Source organism: Coregonus clupeaformis, chromosome 16, assembly GCF_020615455.1.
Source record: "Coregonus clupeaformis isolate EN_2021a chromosome 16, ASM2061545v1, whole genome shotgun sequence".
In the NCBI taxonomy this organism is placed as follows: domain Eukaryota; kingdom Metazoa; phylum Chordata; class Actinopteri; order Salmoniformes; family Salmonidae; genus Coregonus; species Coregonus clupeaformis.
In genome coordinates this window covers 29,775,346-29,791,212 of record NC_059207.1, presented here as the reverse complement: position 1 = coordinate 29,791,212, position 15,867 = coordinate 29,775,346, and the positions used below count along the sequence as shown (strand labels likewise).

General features: G+C 41.6%; 2 protein-coding genes across 5 annotated transcripts; one reads left to right on the top strand and one right to left on the bottom strand.

The window, feature by feature from the left end:
• Nucleotides 1-6,390: 6,390 nt before the first annotated feature.
• On the bottom strand, nt 6,391-9,169 carry LOC121584950 (28S ribosomal protein S36, mitochondrial). Of its 2 annotated transcripts, none has more exons than XM_041901216.1 (5): nt 8,834-9,169; nt 8,375-8,521; nt 7,976-8,039; nt 6,855-7,048; nt 6,391-6,564 (listed from the first exon to the last, which is right to left on the bottom strand). In XM_041901216.1, exons 2-5 carry the CDS (start codon nt 8,477-8,479, stop codon nt 6,547-6,549), a joined length of 381 nt encoding a protein of 126 aa, XP_041757150.1. In that variant the 5' UTR covers nt 8,480-8,521; nt 8,834-9,169; the 3' UTR covers nt 6,391-6,546. The 2 variants fall into 2 exon arrangements, with proteins under 2 accessions (XP_041757150.1, XP_041757151.1); XM_041901217.1 differs by having other exon boundaries at nt 8,429-8,521.
• Nucleotides 9,170-9,359: 190 nt separating this feature from the next.
• Nucleotides 9,360-15,027, top strand: LOC121584196 (centromere protein H). Of its 3 annotated transcripts, none has more exons than XM_041900029.1 (10): nt 9,360-9,460; nt 12,119-12,256; nt 12,475-12,530; nt 12,631-12,676; nt 12,791-12,859; nt 13,003-13,059; nt 13,617-13,680; nt 13,897-13,948; nt 14,164-14,324; nt 14,656-15,027. In XM_041900029.1, the coding sequence occupies exons 2-10, from the start codon at nt 12,132-12,134 to the stop codon at nt 14,749-14,751; spliced, it is 726 nt and encodes a 241-aa protein (XP_041755963.1). In that variant the 5' UTR covers nt 9,360-9,460; nt 12,119-12,131; the 3' UTR covers nt 14,752-15,027. The 3 variants fall into 3 exon arrangements, with proteins under 3 accessions (XP_041755963.1, XP_041755965.1, XP_041755964.1); XM_041900031.2 differs by having other exon boundaries at nt 14,642-14,770; XM_041900030.2 differs by lacking the exon at nt 9,360-9,460 and adding an exon at nt 11,751-11,845.
• The last annotated feature ends 840 nt before the right edge of the window (nt 15,028-15,867 follow it).

Below are 15,867 nucleotides of genomic sequence, written 5' to 3'. Positions count from 1 at the left end.
CACTTTAACTCTACCCACATGTACATATTACCTCGACTAACCGGTGCCCCCGCACATTTACTCTGTACCGGTACCACCTGTATATAGCCTCTCTACTGTTATTTTAGTTTACTGCTGCTCTTTCATTATTTGCTATTTTTAATGTTTTACTTAACTTTTTTTATTTTCTTAAAAACTGCATTGTTGGTTAAGGGCTTGTAAGTAAGCATTTCACTGTAAGGTCTACACCTTTGTATTCAGCGCATGTGGCAAATAACATTTGATTTGACTTTATTATTCCACCTTTTCCCAATTTTGCCAGTGTAATCACATATTTGAAATCTGATATGCCTACCTGTGTTTTTTTTAATGAATTATATGAGGCTATGTACTTTGTTACGAACCCCGTGGCTCTAAACGTCTAGGGTGGATGGACATGAGACCCGTAACATAAATTATGCAAATTAGGAGTGTGGCATGGAGCAGTGAGAACAAATGTGACACAACAACCATGAACTACCGTCAAACACAAATGGTTTATTTCAGAACACACGGTAAGGGTTTGGGAAAAAGGGCTGAGCAGGACCCAAGAAATGAAACAATAGTGTAAAACCCCCTAAACTGATCTAGCCTGCCTGAAGAACCGCTAGGCTACTGCTAGTCATACAAAAGTACAGTGGGTGGTCCGCTCAGGTCTAACTAGTGTTTTTAGACAGATTTCTTCCTACGGGTAATGTACGCCCAAGGGCAACTAGCTTAAACTCCCCTTTTCCCAGAAACACACAAAGCTACCAAACAGGGTAATCAGCAATTAAGTACGTACACAATACACAGGACACAACAGTATCCACACTCACATAAAGAAATAGATTCTAACAAAGTTACCAACAGGGTAACCAGCAACTTAGTGAGTACACAGGACACAACAGTGTCCATACTCACATACGGAAAAAGTCTCTCTCTCTCTCAACAAACACAAGACTGGTTTTTATACAATGGGATGTGTGATTGAACAAACGAGTAACAGGTGGTGCAATGCACAGGAATGTTCACTGATTGGTCCAATCAGCAGACACCTCAACGACCACCAATCAGGAACATACAGGACACCTGTGATTAGGGCAGAAGGAGAGAAACACACAAAAACACAGGATACCTGTATCCGTAACACAGCCATTAGTGGAGAGTTTTGAATAAGTCATTCAAATAAGCATTGGATATTAAATGCTCCAGGAATCAAATAGAATTTTTGACATTTTAGTGTTGTGTACAAGCTAGGCAGAGATGGTAGGGGGACTCACAACTCATAAACACATCATATTTTGTCTATGTAGAGTAAGATGATGGCAAGGATCTTCAACTAGTAGGCATAAACCACCTGAATATTTATATTCATTAGATTTTTCTTGAAGGTTGGTGATTTTGAGAAATTAATTTTTATAACAAGAACATTTCCAAACAACCAGCAGGGCAGGCCAACCCTCCTGATTTTCTTCAGCCCTATTTTAAAGAGGTACTGTAGTTCACCCAAATTACAAAATGTTTGTGTCCTTACCTTGAAAGCTGTCTATAGACACGGAGACTGCAATCTATGAGTTGTTTACCCACTGCCATCGAACATTAATATAAACATTTTACTTTAAATAACAAAGTCGTCAAACTTTGAGTGTTCATTTAATGTTCAAAGTGTCCTGAATACACCTGACCTGTGTATTTTTTTGTTTCCTGGTCATACGCCTAAGCCATGTATAAATATGTAGAATTGCAGGAAATGGGGTCTAGGGGTTGTCCCAGGGGGCAATTAAAGTCACATAGCAAATCTCACTCCAAGCTTTCTTCAAAAGTTGGCAGCCCTGCTATCTGAGCACCAGTTATGATTATTTGTATATGCGCATTTTCGTGGAACAGTTTCATTTCAGTTTTTGTTTCTCAAAATCATTGTCACGTGGTTAATCATAAAAATCTGAATTAAAATTATAGATCTAAAAGTTTAAATTCAACTAATGCGAGAGCACCAGCCTCTGTCATATGGATACATTGACACGGTAGACCTTTAACTTCCATCATCAACTAAGTAAAATACATAGGCCTAAAGCTGACTAATAAAAATGCAGGTTCTTTCAATCACATTAATCTCTCTACTCCACCTGTCTGCCTCCCTTTCTATCGGTCTTGACTTGAGCTATCGTTAGTGAAGCGCAACATTGTATCAACTAGCCTATTCCGGGCCCTCAGTTCCCTGTGCCAGTGAGCTCGGGACAGACAGCTGTTTTTTTTATGACGTTTCCATTTGACATATGGGATCATCAGATCATGATAAACAGACTTCGTTGACTTACTGTGTGAGGTGAAGAAAAAAGGACTGAGAAGCTCAGCTTATTAGTGGTGGACATGGTGAGTTAAATCAATCAGAAATTAGACATCTCCAAATGGGCACATTCCTACATTTGCACGCAGCAGGCCAACTTTATCAGGACAGTGAAACCAGACACAAGCACATTGCTCACATGGAGCACTCCAAACAAAAGACAATGAAACAAATTACAAAACTCGTATATGATGGTTATGAAATAAACAAAACGTTTAGTAGGTTGTGAACTCTGCAAACAACGTTTACATTTACTAGGCCTACTGGTGACAAACTTACATTTACATTTGAAATTTGAGTCATTTCGCAGATGCTCTTATCCAGAGCGACTTACAGTTAGTGCATTCATCTTAAGATAGCTAGGTGGGACAACCACATATCACAGGCATAGAAAGTACATTTTTCCTCAATAACGTAGCTGTCAGTAGAGTCAGAGCTAGAAGGGGGGGGGGGGGGTCAAGTGCAAGTGCTGTTTAGTTGTTTATTTTGGGGGGGAGGGGTCGATGTGAGAAGGAGGATTATTTAAGATACTGTTTGAAGAGGTAGGGTTTCAGATGTTTTCAGAAGATGGGACTCTGCTGTCCTAGCTTCAGGGGGAAGCTGGTTCCACCATTGGGGTGCCAGGACAGAGAAGAGCTTGGACTGGGCTGAGTGGGAGCTGCCCTTCCGTAGGGGTGGGAGGGCCAAGAGACCTGAGGTAGCAGAACGGAGTGCTCGGGTTGGAGTATAGAGTTTGAGCAGAGCCTGAAGGTAGGGAGGGGCAGTTCCTCTTGCTGTTCCGTAGGTAAGCACCACGGTCTTGTAGTGGATGTAAGCTTCAACTGGAAGCCAGTGGAGTGTGGAGGAGCAGGGTTACATGAGAGAACTTGGGAAGGTTGAAAACCAGGCGGGCTGCAGTGTTCTGGATAAGTTGCAAGGGTTCGATGGCACATGCGGGGAGCCCACCCAACAGCGAGTTGCAGCAGTGCAGACGGGAGAAGACAAGTGCCTGGATTAGGACCTGCACCGCTTCCTGTGTGAGGTAGGGTCGTACTCTACGGATGTTGTAGAGCATGAACCTGCAGGAGCGGGTCACTGCTTTGATGTTTGCAGAGAACGACAAGGTGTTGTCCAGGGTCACGTCAAGGTTCTTTGCACTCTGGGAGGGCGACACTGTGGAGTTGTCAACTGTGATGGAGAGGTCTTTGAGCAGGCAGGCCTTTTAAAAATTTTTATTTAACCTTTATTTAACCAGGTAAGCCAGTTGAGAACAAGTTCTCATTTACAACTGCGACCTGGCCAAAATAAAGCAAAGCAGTGCGATAAAAACAACAACACAGAGTTACATATGGAATAAACAAAAAGGTACAGTCAATAACACAATAGAAAATTGAAAATCTATATACAGTGTGTGCAAATGTAGTAAGTTATGGAGGTAAGGCAATAAATAGGCCATAGTGCAAAATAATTATAATTTTGTATTAACACTGGAGTGATAGATGTGCAGAAGATGATTTGCAAATAGAGATACTGGGGTGCAACTGAGCAAAATATATAACAATGTAAATAACAATATGGGGATGAGGTAGTTGGGTGGGCTATTTACAGATGGGCTGTGTACAGGTACAGTGATCGGTAAAGTGTCTCCAGCTTCAGAGATTTGTGTAGTTCGTTCCAGTCATTTGCAGCAGAGAACTGGAAGGAATGGCGGCCATAGGAGGTGTTGGCTTTGGGGATGACCAGTGAGATATACCTGCTGGAGCGCATACTACGGGTGGGTGTTGCTATGGTGACCAATTAGCTAAGATAAGGCGGAGATTTGCCTAGAAGTGATTTATAGATGACCTGGAGCCAGTGGGTTGGTGACGAATATGTAGTGAGGACCAGCCAACGAGAGCGTACAGGTCACAATGGTGGGTAGTATATGGGGCTTTGGTGACAAAACGGATGGCACTGTGATAGACTACATCCAATTTGCTGAGTTGAGTGTTGGAAGCTATTTTGTAAATGACATCGCCGAAGTCAAGGATCGGTAGGATAGTCAGTTTTACGAGGGCATGTTTAGCAGCATGAGTGAAGGAGGCTTCGTTGCGAAACAGGAAGCCAATTCTAGATTTAACTTTGGATTGGAGATGCTTAATGTGAGTCTGGAAGGAGAGTTTACGGTCTAACCAGACACCTAGGTATTTGTAGTTGTCCAGATATTCTAAGTCAGACCCGCCAAGAGTAGTGATTCTAGTTGGGTGGGCGGGTGCACGCAGCGTTCGATTGAAGAGCATGCATTTAGTTTTACTAGCGTTTAAGAGCAGTTGGAGGCCACAGAAGGAGTGTTGTATGGCATTGAAGCTCATTTGGAGGTTTGTTAACACAGTGTCCAATGAAGGGCCAGATGTATACAAAATGGTGTCGTCTGCGTAGAGGTGGATCTGAGAGTCACCAGCAGCAAGAGCGACATCATTGATATACACAGAGAATAGAGTCGGCCCGAGAATTGAACCCTGTGGCACCCCCATAGAGACTGCCAGAGGTCCAGACAACAGGCCCTCCAATTTGACACATTGAACTCTATCTGAAAAGTAGTTGGTGAACCAGGCGAGGAAGAGCAGTCATCTGGTAGGAGCGGCCTGCCAGGTAGGATGCAATCCAAGAGTGTGCATAGCCTGAGACGCCCAGCCTTGAGAGGGTGGAGAGGAGGATCTGATGGTTCACGGTGTCAAAGGTAGCAGATAGATCTAGGAGGATGAGAACAGAGGAGAGCGAGTCAGCTTTGGCAGTGCGGAGAGCCTCCGTGACACAGAGAAGAGCAGTCTCGGTTGAGTGACCCGTCTTAAAGCCTGACTGGTTATGGTCAAGAAGATCGTTTTGAGAGAGATAACGAGAAGGTTGATCAGAGACAGCACACTCATGTGGTTTTGAAAGAAAATAAATTTTATGTAATGGGAAATTGATCAAAATAAACAGACATTATCTTTATACATATTTTAGACGCTTTTCACTGACAGCCGCAACTCAGCTAGGCCTATTGCCACGCGTGCTGCCCAAATTGCAGGCTTCCCAAATAGGCATAGGCATTTTTTAAAGAAGCTAATGATCCTCTGTGTCCAAGTCATGCTCTCTGGTGAAGTATTTTGAATGTTTTTATTTAGACAGGAGTAATTACATAATTTTGGCAAAACATCCATTTACTTTAGGGGAAGCCAGCATCCAAACAGTGCACCTGCCAACTTTGCTTTCCAATTTGCAGAAACCAGATATCTGTATATAATGAGATGTTTAAGTCTCCACCCTAACAATGGGAGTCATTGTCCCAAAGTCGGGAATGCAAGCGACAAGCTTATCTGCATATTATGCCAATAGAAACGCATTGTGCTTATTCTGGACAGATTTTGGCGAGTGAGCACTTTCACTTCACCTCCTCTCTGCTGAAACTAGCGAGCGCCACGCTGTCTCACTATATGTAGCCCATGTATCTGATACTGTATGGCCAGAAATAGTATGACATGCCATAATCTTTTGGTCCAGACATCAGATACATGGTCTACACATACTGAGACAGAGGGGCACCGTTTCGCTCACTCAGATGTTTCATCTGACATTGAAGCATCTTACAATCAAATAAATGTTCAATATTTTATTTGGACAGGCTATGATGTACGGTAGGGCGGGGCGTGCCAGGCCCCTAAGGGCCGCCTATAACGCCTGTTCTGACTGAAGGGGCCAGGAGAAAAGAGTCCTTGATTTTCTTCAGTCTTGGGGTGAAATTCAGTCTGGTCCTTGTTTGGATGTGGTGTCATAAAAATGCTGAGCAAAATGTACAACTAAGAAAGCAGGAGGACTTACTGGTCAATTAAAAACAGATGTACAGTTGATCATGGGAATGTTCAAATCAACCTTCAAGGATTTAATTAAGTGAAGGTGTAAAATATTGAGCATTGAATGAGGTGGATGCTGAACAAATAAATGGTCATATAATTGGAAGATTTACTGTAATGGCTTTTCTTCTAAGACAGCAAACAATGAAATCAAAAATGTCCTTTGAAATTAAAAATATCTACACAATCACGTCTTTAAAAATAAACTTTATTTGTACAATTTCAACATGAATTATAGTATCTTTATTCTGCATGATGTCTGATGAGGTGTGGCAGCAGGTCCTCTCTTGTTGAGGAACGGATTTCCACAGGTAAGGATTTGGGTTGCATTCACAGAGTCACTTAACATCACTCTGGTCCACCACGCTGGAAAACAGAAGAAGAGTCGGTGGTTAGTGAGATCTTCACTGTATTGCAACACTCAGGAAACAACAGTTAATGCACTTTGAGTACTCGGAATGCCTTCTCTAACACTATTGGCTAAATTCAAAGCAGAGATCCAATTACAGTACATGCGGCTACACTCCAACCCATGAGTGTAGCCGCATGTCACACGAAAATACCACCCCCTTCAGTATTTGTATAAACACGTTTGTTTTTTTATAAAGAAATACAACAATTACAGCACTTCTTCAGTGCCCCAGCTAGGCACTCACCTGAATATAGTCCATCTCGTCTGCTTCCAATGCCCTCCTGCGGTATCTCTGAGGGAGTTCCTTCACTGTGGCCACACTGTCTGGGGTTCCAGGGAGTAGAGTGACAGGACCGGGGGGTCTCGATAACAGCGGCGGCGCTACAACTGGAGATGAACTAGGAGAGCTGACTGCTAATGTTTTAAGAGTCTCTTGGACTGAAACAGAGGAAATGGCTGTTATTTTAAAACAGTAGCCTATTCATGTAGCTTTTAAATCAGTGATGTTATTGTTTTAGACATTCAGTGTTTCCCCTACGATTTGGTAGTGGGCATGGCCAAACGCATAGTTTGAGGCCCTCCTCTTGGCCGGAGAGACAAAATTCTGCTGTTTTAAAGCTAATTTCCTGCAATTCTACACATTTTGCCATGGCTTATGCTTTCTGAGTGACTCAAAATCAATGACATTTTTGGCATTTCAGATTCTTCCCGACTGTCTCGTTTTTATTTGGGTGATTGTTAGTTCTCAAAGATTCTTATTTTTAAAAAATATTGCTCCATTATCTTTTCTGCAGACTTTATATATTGTTTTAGTCATTTAAGTTTACACTGAAAGTTTTACCATCCAGTGCGCCGCTGCTAAATGCATATAGGGGAAACACTGGACATCCTTTGTGTTTTCTTTATTTTATTCATCATTCATAGCACTGTTTTATAATGAAATTGGAAAGGACTAAAACACACTGGGGTTGACATGTAAAAAATAAAAATAAAGGGAAAATCAAGTCAGTGCTTCCACCTTTGATTTGAAAAGCGGCTGAAAACAATACCCAGGTTTGCCAACAACAAAATGTCAAACCGATAGACGAAACATGTTTTTAAGAGGAGAGCTACAGCATAATATTACAATAGTACATTGACGCAGTTTCTACTGCCTATCACGTTAAAGTTGATACGACTAATCAATATTCAACCAACACATCGATAGTCTACATTTTGACTAGCAAAGCATAATTGCATACAGTAGCTGTGTCCCTTAACAGTCAAAGGGTGGAATGTCCTCTTCAATAGGGTTAGCACTACCCAAGGACAAAAAATAAAACAATAGGTAGTGCAACAACATCACACTGGCAAGTTGTTACTCACCATTCAGCCTGGGGACCCCCTCTCTGCTGGGAAACTTGATTTGTGGAGCATGAGGTTTCACAGCCTGAAAGGTAGTCAAATGAAAACAGACAAGTTACTCAATCACGTCAATACTTCTCTTTTGCAGCCAGACAATCCTATATTGTTTAATGCTATGAATTGAAAGCAATGCCATATAGTAGTAGGCCAACAAAATGTTTATCATTACCTTGAATAAACTGCCAGATAAGTTAGCTAGCTAGAGTAAACACTTGGACAGGGAGAACTACTGATTAGTGAATGTGCTAGCTCGTTAGCTTGGGGGATGCACAGCAACAACAAAGCGAAAACAAATTTCGTTGATTTCTGACCTTGGAAATCGTAACTTGCATTGACTATTGAACTTTTAAAAGTACTCACTTGAGTTACAAGTGTGGTTGCAGAGCGATAATTATCCCAGTTTGACAAGCGTACCTGTACCACCCGCCCAACCGCAGCCATTTTGCTACTGACTTTGCCACCCATGTCCTCGCGGGTCTTCTTCCGGGTGAAAATAATCCTCAGTTCCTAAAAGTACCAGAAGAGGGAGTTGTTGTTGTTGTCATGTGAAAAGGGAAAAGGACCAAGTCCGCTGTATAGAAACCATAGGTTGAGAACAACATCTGGATCAACAGTATGTGATAGGGGTGTTGCAACCCATGGATGCTAATGTGAGCTGTCAAAAAGCTAACGGGTCATCGAAAGATAACACCATCCCATTTAGAATAAAATACACAATAAAACATATCTTAGACATGTATACGGACTCCAAACCCTTAGCAGATCAGATCCAGTGTCTTAAAAAGTTGAGTTAATTGTCTGTAACATAGAATTTATTACCTTTGTCTTGATGCTGTCAGCTGAAAGTAGGTTATATTATTCGAAAACAAAATAAACGGTCAGGTCAGTTTCCCAGGCCAAAACTGTCAAACCATGATGTTTGTTAGCACCGAGTTGATTTCTAAGAATAGCACATGAAAACCCTTCTTAATCGGACAATATGCTGGTAGTAGACAAATTCCATCAACCAATTTGAGCTATTCAGTGCACATTGAAAATGAACCTTATTTTACATGTTAAAATAAGCACTATAGACAATGGTGAACCAAATGTCAAAGACAACCGCGGCTAGCAAAGGCGTATAACCTTCCTATCTATCTTTCAGTCCAGATTGCTGAAGGGAGGGGGGGGGTTGCTGAATAATTATCTGGTCACGTGATTAGTGGTAACTTCCTAGCGGTACGTTCAAAGTTGCACCAAGAGCCTATCATAGAGCCTAATTTTACAGTGACGTGACGTTTAACCAATGGAAATATTGTTATGGATATCGTTACAATTATTTGTCCAATAGGATTAGACTTCTCAGTTCATGTGAGAAATGTTTTATTTTTTTGCTAATTTATAAAGAAGTCGGTCCATACATTGTTGATTGAACCCTGAGCTACATTTTCAAGAGGAGACGAAGCGGTGAGTAGGCCGTAGAAAATACGTGTAAACAGAGAAGATTACAAAACTGTTCTACCAGTTCAACTCTTTGGGGGGGGGGCTCGTAAATGGAGTCGCTTGAGAAAGCAAGAAACAGATGTATGTCAGGAGAAGTGCAGTATTATCATAAGGAGACGTATACTTGGATGACGGAAGAGGAATGAAAGGAAGAAGAGAGGCAGAGGAGGTCTAAGAGAGAGAGAGAGAGAGAGGAGAGAGGAGGGAGGAAGATTGTGAGCTTGAGTCGGTAAAAAATGGCAGGAGGTCTAAGAGAGAGAGGGAGGAAGATTGTGAACTTGAGTCGGTAAAAAATGGCGGGGAAAAGGGAGAATGTTTGTTAAAGAAGAATGGTAGGAAATGTAAACGAAGTGAGCTGAAGACAGGAGGAAAAATGGAAGTGAGTGAGGGTGAAGTATCGGAGGTGGTAGGTGTGGTGAAGTACTCGGAGCCCGAGGCTTGCACAGGGGGTCAGGATAAAGATGAGTCTGACAGTAGGAGTGACGTTTTTGGTTGACGTTTGGCAACTCGAACCTTCAGCTCCCTCCACAGATTTTCTATGGGATTAAGGTCTGGCGACTGGTTAGGCCACTCCAGGACCTTAATGTGCTTCTTCTTGAGCCTTCTTCGTGGCGCTGTGGTCTAAGGCACTGCATCGCAGTGCTAGCTGTGCCACTAGATATCCTGGTTCGAATCCAGGCTCTGTCGTAGCCGGCCGCGACCGGGAGACCCATGGGGCGGCGCACAATTGGCCCAGCGTCGTCCAGGGTAGGGGAGGGAATGGCCGGCAGGGATGTAGCTCAGTTGGCATGGCGTTTGCAACGCCAGGGTTGTGGGTTCGATTCCCACGGGGGGCAAGTATGAAAAAATATATATAAAATAATAATGTATGCACTCACTAACTGTAAGTCGTTCTGGATAAGAGCGTCTGCTAAAATGTAAAAATGAGCCACTCCTTTGTTGCCTTGGGTGTGTGATTTGGGTCATTGTCATGCTGGAATACCCATCCACGACCCATTTTCAATGCCCTGGCTGAGGGAAGGAGGTTCTCACCCAAGATTTGACGGTACATGGCCCCGTCCATCATCCCTTTGATGCGGTGAAGTTGTCCTGTCCCCTTAGCAGAAAAACACCCCCAAAGCATAATGTTTCCACCTCCATGTTTGATGGTGGGGATGGTGTCCTTGGGGTCATAGGCAGCATTCCTCCTCCTCCAAACACGGCGAGTTGAGTTGATGCCAAAGAGCTCAATTTTGGTCTCATCTGACCACAACACTTTCATTGACAAACTTCAGACGGGCCTGTATATGTGCTTTCTTGAGCAGGGGGACCTTGCGGGCGCTGCAGAATTTCAGTCCTTCACGGCGTAGTGTGTTACCAATTGTTTTCTTGGTGACTATGGTCCCAGCTGCCTTGAGATCATTGACAAGATCCTCCCGTGTAGTTCTGGGCTGATTCCTCACCGTTCTCATGATCATTGCAACTCCACGAAGTGCATGGCGCTCCAGGCAGAGGGAGATTGACAGTTCTTTTGTGTTTCTTCCATTTGCGAATAATCGCACCAACTGTTGTCACCTTCTCACCAAGCTGCTTGGCGATGGTCTTGTAGCCCATTCCAGCCTTGTGTAGGTCTACAATCTTGTCCCTGACATCCTTGGAGAGCTCTTTGGTCTTGGCCATGGTGGAGAGTTTGGAATCTGATTGATTGATTGCTTCTGTAGACAGGTGTCTTTTATACAGGTAACAAGCTGAGATTAGGAGCACTCCCTTTAAGGGTGTGCTTCTAATCTCAACTCGTTACCTGTAGAAAAGACACCTGGGAGCCAGAAACGCCAGGGTTGTGGGTTCGATTCCCACGGGGGGCCAGTATGAAAAATTTATGCACTCACTAACTGTAAGTCGCTCTGGATAAGAGCGTCTGCTAAATGACTAAAATGTAAATATGTACCAGTACAGAGGGATAGGCCAACAAGTGATATATGTTTCAGTAAGATTGGATTTTTAGCGTTTATAGCAATGGTTATTAATTGTACTGCAAGTCGAAGAAAATTGAGGTTGTGGTGGCAGCTACAGAGAGGTATTTGGGTGTGCGAGACTTGACATCAGAAGAGTTACAGGGAGTGTTAAGTGGTGATGTCCCATCATTTCAGGTTGAGGGTATGAGGTAGGAATGAATATATTTAAATAGTGGAGTAGGGTGGTGTTATTATAGTGTAGTGTTAGATGGTAGGGTTATTCTTTATTTTATTTCATTTTCAAGCAAAATATACTCCAGTCTAGTAGGTGGCGGTAATGCAACAAATTGGATGCCAACCGCCGTTAAACCTAATCGAAGAAGAAGAATAATTGTGGATTGAAAACTAGGAATAGGTAAAGTCTTACAGACTCATATATACTTTTGTATACTATATGGCGTAGTACATTTCAGTTAGTGTGAATTAATTAGTTGCTTTCAAGTTTCTACTGTCAGAACCTGACATCCCTGTCATTTAGCTAGCACGGTAGCTAACTGAGTTGTCTGCTTGCTTTTATCAAAGTATTTTGGTATAGGCTAGGTTGAAAATATACAGGTTATAGGCAGCCGGTGTGTTTGACTGATCCCCTCTTGTTGGTGGTGAACACATTGACACTTTATTTTTCCAGGCAATAATTGAACATGGAGCCCTTTGATGGACTGGAAAACCTTGCCTCAAGCCTAGAGACCGTGGCATTGAATGGTTTTCAGGCTCCTACGGTTGATGACAATGGACAGAAGGACAGCTCACCTGCAGAGATACTAAGGTTTCTCCTCAATTCTGATCTATGGATGTTTCATATTTACAGCTAGTGACCATATCAGTCATTCTGCAATACTTTCAGATTTATATGTATTATACAGTATGACAATTTAATAGCCTACCCCTGTCATAGAGTATGTAATATATGAGGTAGATAGATGGATAGAGCTGATACTAAGTCTTGCTATTACATTTTACATCCATGAGTGTTTCACCCCTCAGGATAAAAGAACAGATGTCAAATCAATGTTTTGAGATGACCGTGAAGCTCCAAGCAGGTAAATTACATTACCTTTTATTACTGAATTGGGTATGCTGATATACTATGTGACTATAAAATAGGGTTATTATTATTAAATGTCAAGTGTTCTTTAACAGGAAAAAGCAAAAGATCTTGCAGTGCACCTGATGCTGACAAAGACTTGTGAGTGTCTTTAGTTGGCAATGTCATCTCATGTTGGCCTATTCATAACCAACATTTATTTTCTCAATTCAGATTTAGAAAAAGTGGATTTATTTGTCTCTTGATAATCCACAGGCCGGATTATGCTAGTACTTTGGAGGAAGCAAAAATCACTCATTTTAACAAGACATTGGCCTTACACAGGTAACTATCACATTTCCTTGAATTACTAGTACATTAGTTATGATAGGCATTTGTTGCTTGCAAACCCTTTATGTAGAAGTCTGGAGCATCAGTTCCATTTGGACAGTTTGTAAACAGATTATACATTGTGTTGTATTTGTCAGGATGCAGGTGTGGCATGCCATCTCTGAGAAGCTGAAATCCAGTGATCCAGAGGCTGAGTAAGTCCTTCAGGAGCTGATTCTAACGAGCTGTGTGCGTCCCAAATGGCATCCTATTCCATATATCCTTCAAACTCCACTCTGGACCTCGAAGCCAGTTCCACTGCATTTTTGGATTGTTCCCCTCTAATCAGGGACTGATTTAGACCTGGGACACCAGGTGTGTGCAATTAATTATCAGGTAGAACAGAAAACCAGCAGGCTCCAGACCTCATAGGGTAAGAGTTGAATACCCCTGCCCTATAAAGTCCACTACTGTTGACCAGAGCACTATGGACTATATAGGGAATAGGGTGCCATTTTGGACACAGACCCTGTCTTATTGATATCAAAGGACTCAAGCAGCTCCATGTAAACTGGCTTTGAGAAGGGGGGAAAAATATTATTAACACTACTTTGTGATAGAGTTCAATGTGTTTGTAAAAATGTCAGTCACACAAACCACAAATGGGTATCACAGTTGTTTACCTACTGACGTTGTAATTACACTGCACTTGCCAGTGTAAAAACATGTAAATGCATGTTTTAAGCACAACTTGATGTATCTTTTTTTCCAGAGCAATGAGGGGACTGACCAATCGTAGCCTAGACCTTTGTTCAAAGATAAAGACACTTCAGCAGGTGGGTGCATCTGTTATCAATATGTTTGGACAATGGACGTTTTCACCAATCTGATTGTGTGACTGTAACTAACAGTTTTATAAATTAGAACAATGTTTATTGCTTTCATCATAAAAACGATGTGGTCATTGGCTTGGCTCTGCTGCTGTATTGTGTCACCAACTGTTGTGGATTTATGGAATGTTATTTCTGACCTCTTGTTTGCTTTGTCAACAGGAATCATGTGCGCTTCAGGACCAAATCACAGACCTACAAAAGCAGAGGCTAGGTATTTCATCATCCACACTATGAACGCTTTACCGTAGAGGATATATAGGAATTCACTAAATTTGATTGAAGATATGAACAATCACCTTTTTAGTTCATGTTTTAATACTTTGCCTTGTAGTTCAGGTGGAGCAGTGAACTGAATAATAAAAAAGAAACTCCTTCAAACATATTTCAATCGTTTACATTTATTTTATTTTTCTCCTCACTCTGCAGATCTAAAGCGTCTCACTCATGAGAAGATGAAGGAGATGGATGAGTTGAAGAGGAAGAGGGAGCCCCCAGAGGCAGAGAAGTACAGAAACATCCTGCAGAAAGGCCAGTCTCACCTGGAGAAATACCAGAAGATGGCCACCGTCACACAGAATGTCCTTCGGGTAAATGGGCCTTTTTATATCTTTAAGAAGTTTCATTCTTAAGGTATGTCCCTAATAATATCTCCTTTCTTCTGAAGTGTGCACTCATTTACTTCTTCTCACAAATCTAAAAGCATTGGATTGGTGGAGTCATGGGCTAGTTGGAATTTCTACCATATTTCTTATACCAGTCATTTCCTTCCAAATCAGTAAAGGGAAGTGAACAAGTGCACACTTATGGAGGAAGGAGATATAATCGGGACATAGCCTTAGTGCGAAGAGGATGATGGCATATTACCTGTTTTGTTAATAATGTCAGAACTCATGATGCTATGTAGTTTTTTTTCTCCAGGGGATCATCATTGCCAGTAAAGTGAACTGGAGAGATGACCCCAAACTGAGAGACATCGCCATGACGTTGGAGGACATTCCCATCTCTGAGGAATGAGCGGTCAGCATGGAAGGGGAAAGTAATTGCAACATTGTTGTAACATTGTTTATATGTACAGTTATCAGAAGTTGTAGTGTGATAGAGAAGGAACAAAGTGTTATCACAGTAGATGTAAAATATTAACTGATGTTAAGAGCACTTAGTAAAATGCATAATACACTGCATCAGAGATGGACATCTTTTTGTAATACGTTTTTGTTTGTACAAAAGCATAGTTGTACTTCATTTTGTATTGATAACTTTTGTTTTTATGAATAAAACTGCTATTCACCAGTTTGAAATGTAGTAATAAATATTCTAGTGAAATTATGGGAAAGGAATTATGCATGATGAAACCACAGGAGTATGGCTCTGCCAGTAGATGGCGGTACAAACCAATCGGCCACGGTCTCTACCATTCTAATTACTGCAGAAGTAAAAACATTTCCTGCAGTCATAAATCATATTTCCAAGTGTTGGAAATATTTATTACGACTCAATTTGTGTAATTTTGTATTTTCTTTGCGCCAAGAAGTCAAAAACCAAGGTTTGTTTCAGATGTTTTTAGTAGCTAGCAAGCATTAATACATGAACGCCAACCAGTGGCAGATGTTTTTTTTTATCTAGCTAACGTTATACTGAACAAAAATATAAACGGAACATAAAATATAAACGGAACATGCAACCATCTCAAATATTTTACTGAGTTACAGTTCATGAGGAAATCAGTCAATTGAAATAAATTCATTAGGCCCTAATCCAGGGGTGGGCAAACCTTTTGGCTCAAGGGCCACTGAGTTTTTGAAACCAAGTGAAGGGCCACATACTATATGCGTGACAAAACATGTGAAGCCTTTATTCATTTTCACATTGACACACAACTACTAACACACACAGATCCTGCATCTCTACCCTTGTAAAGTACAAACACACACACAGATCCTGCATCTCTACCCTTGTAAAGTACAAACAGATCGAAACAAACCTTGGTTTTTGACTTCTTGGTGTTCTGGTTGTCTTTTCTGCTATAACTTTTGGCATTTTTCAATCGGATGTGAGACAGTACAATCAAACTTAGTCACAATATGCAAACTTAAATGTATATGACTGGAGACATGTAAAATATAACCGCAA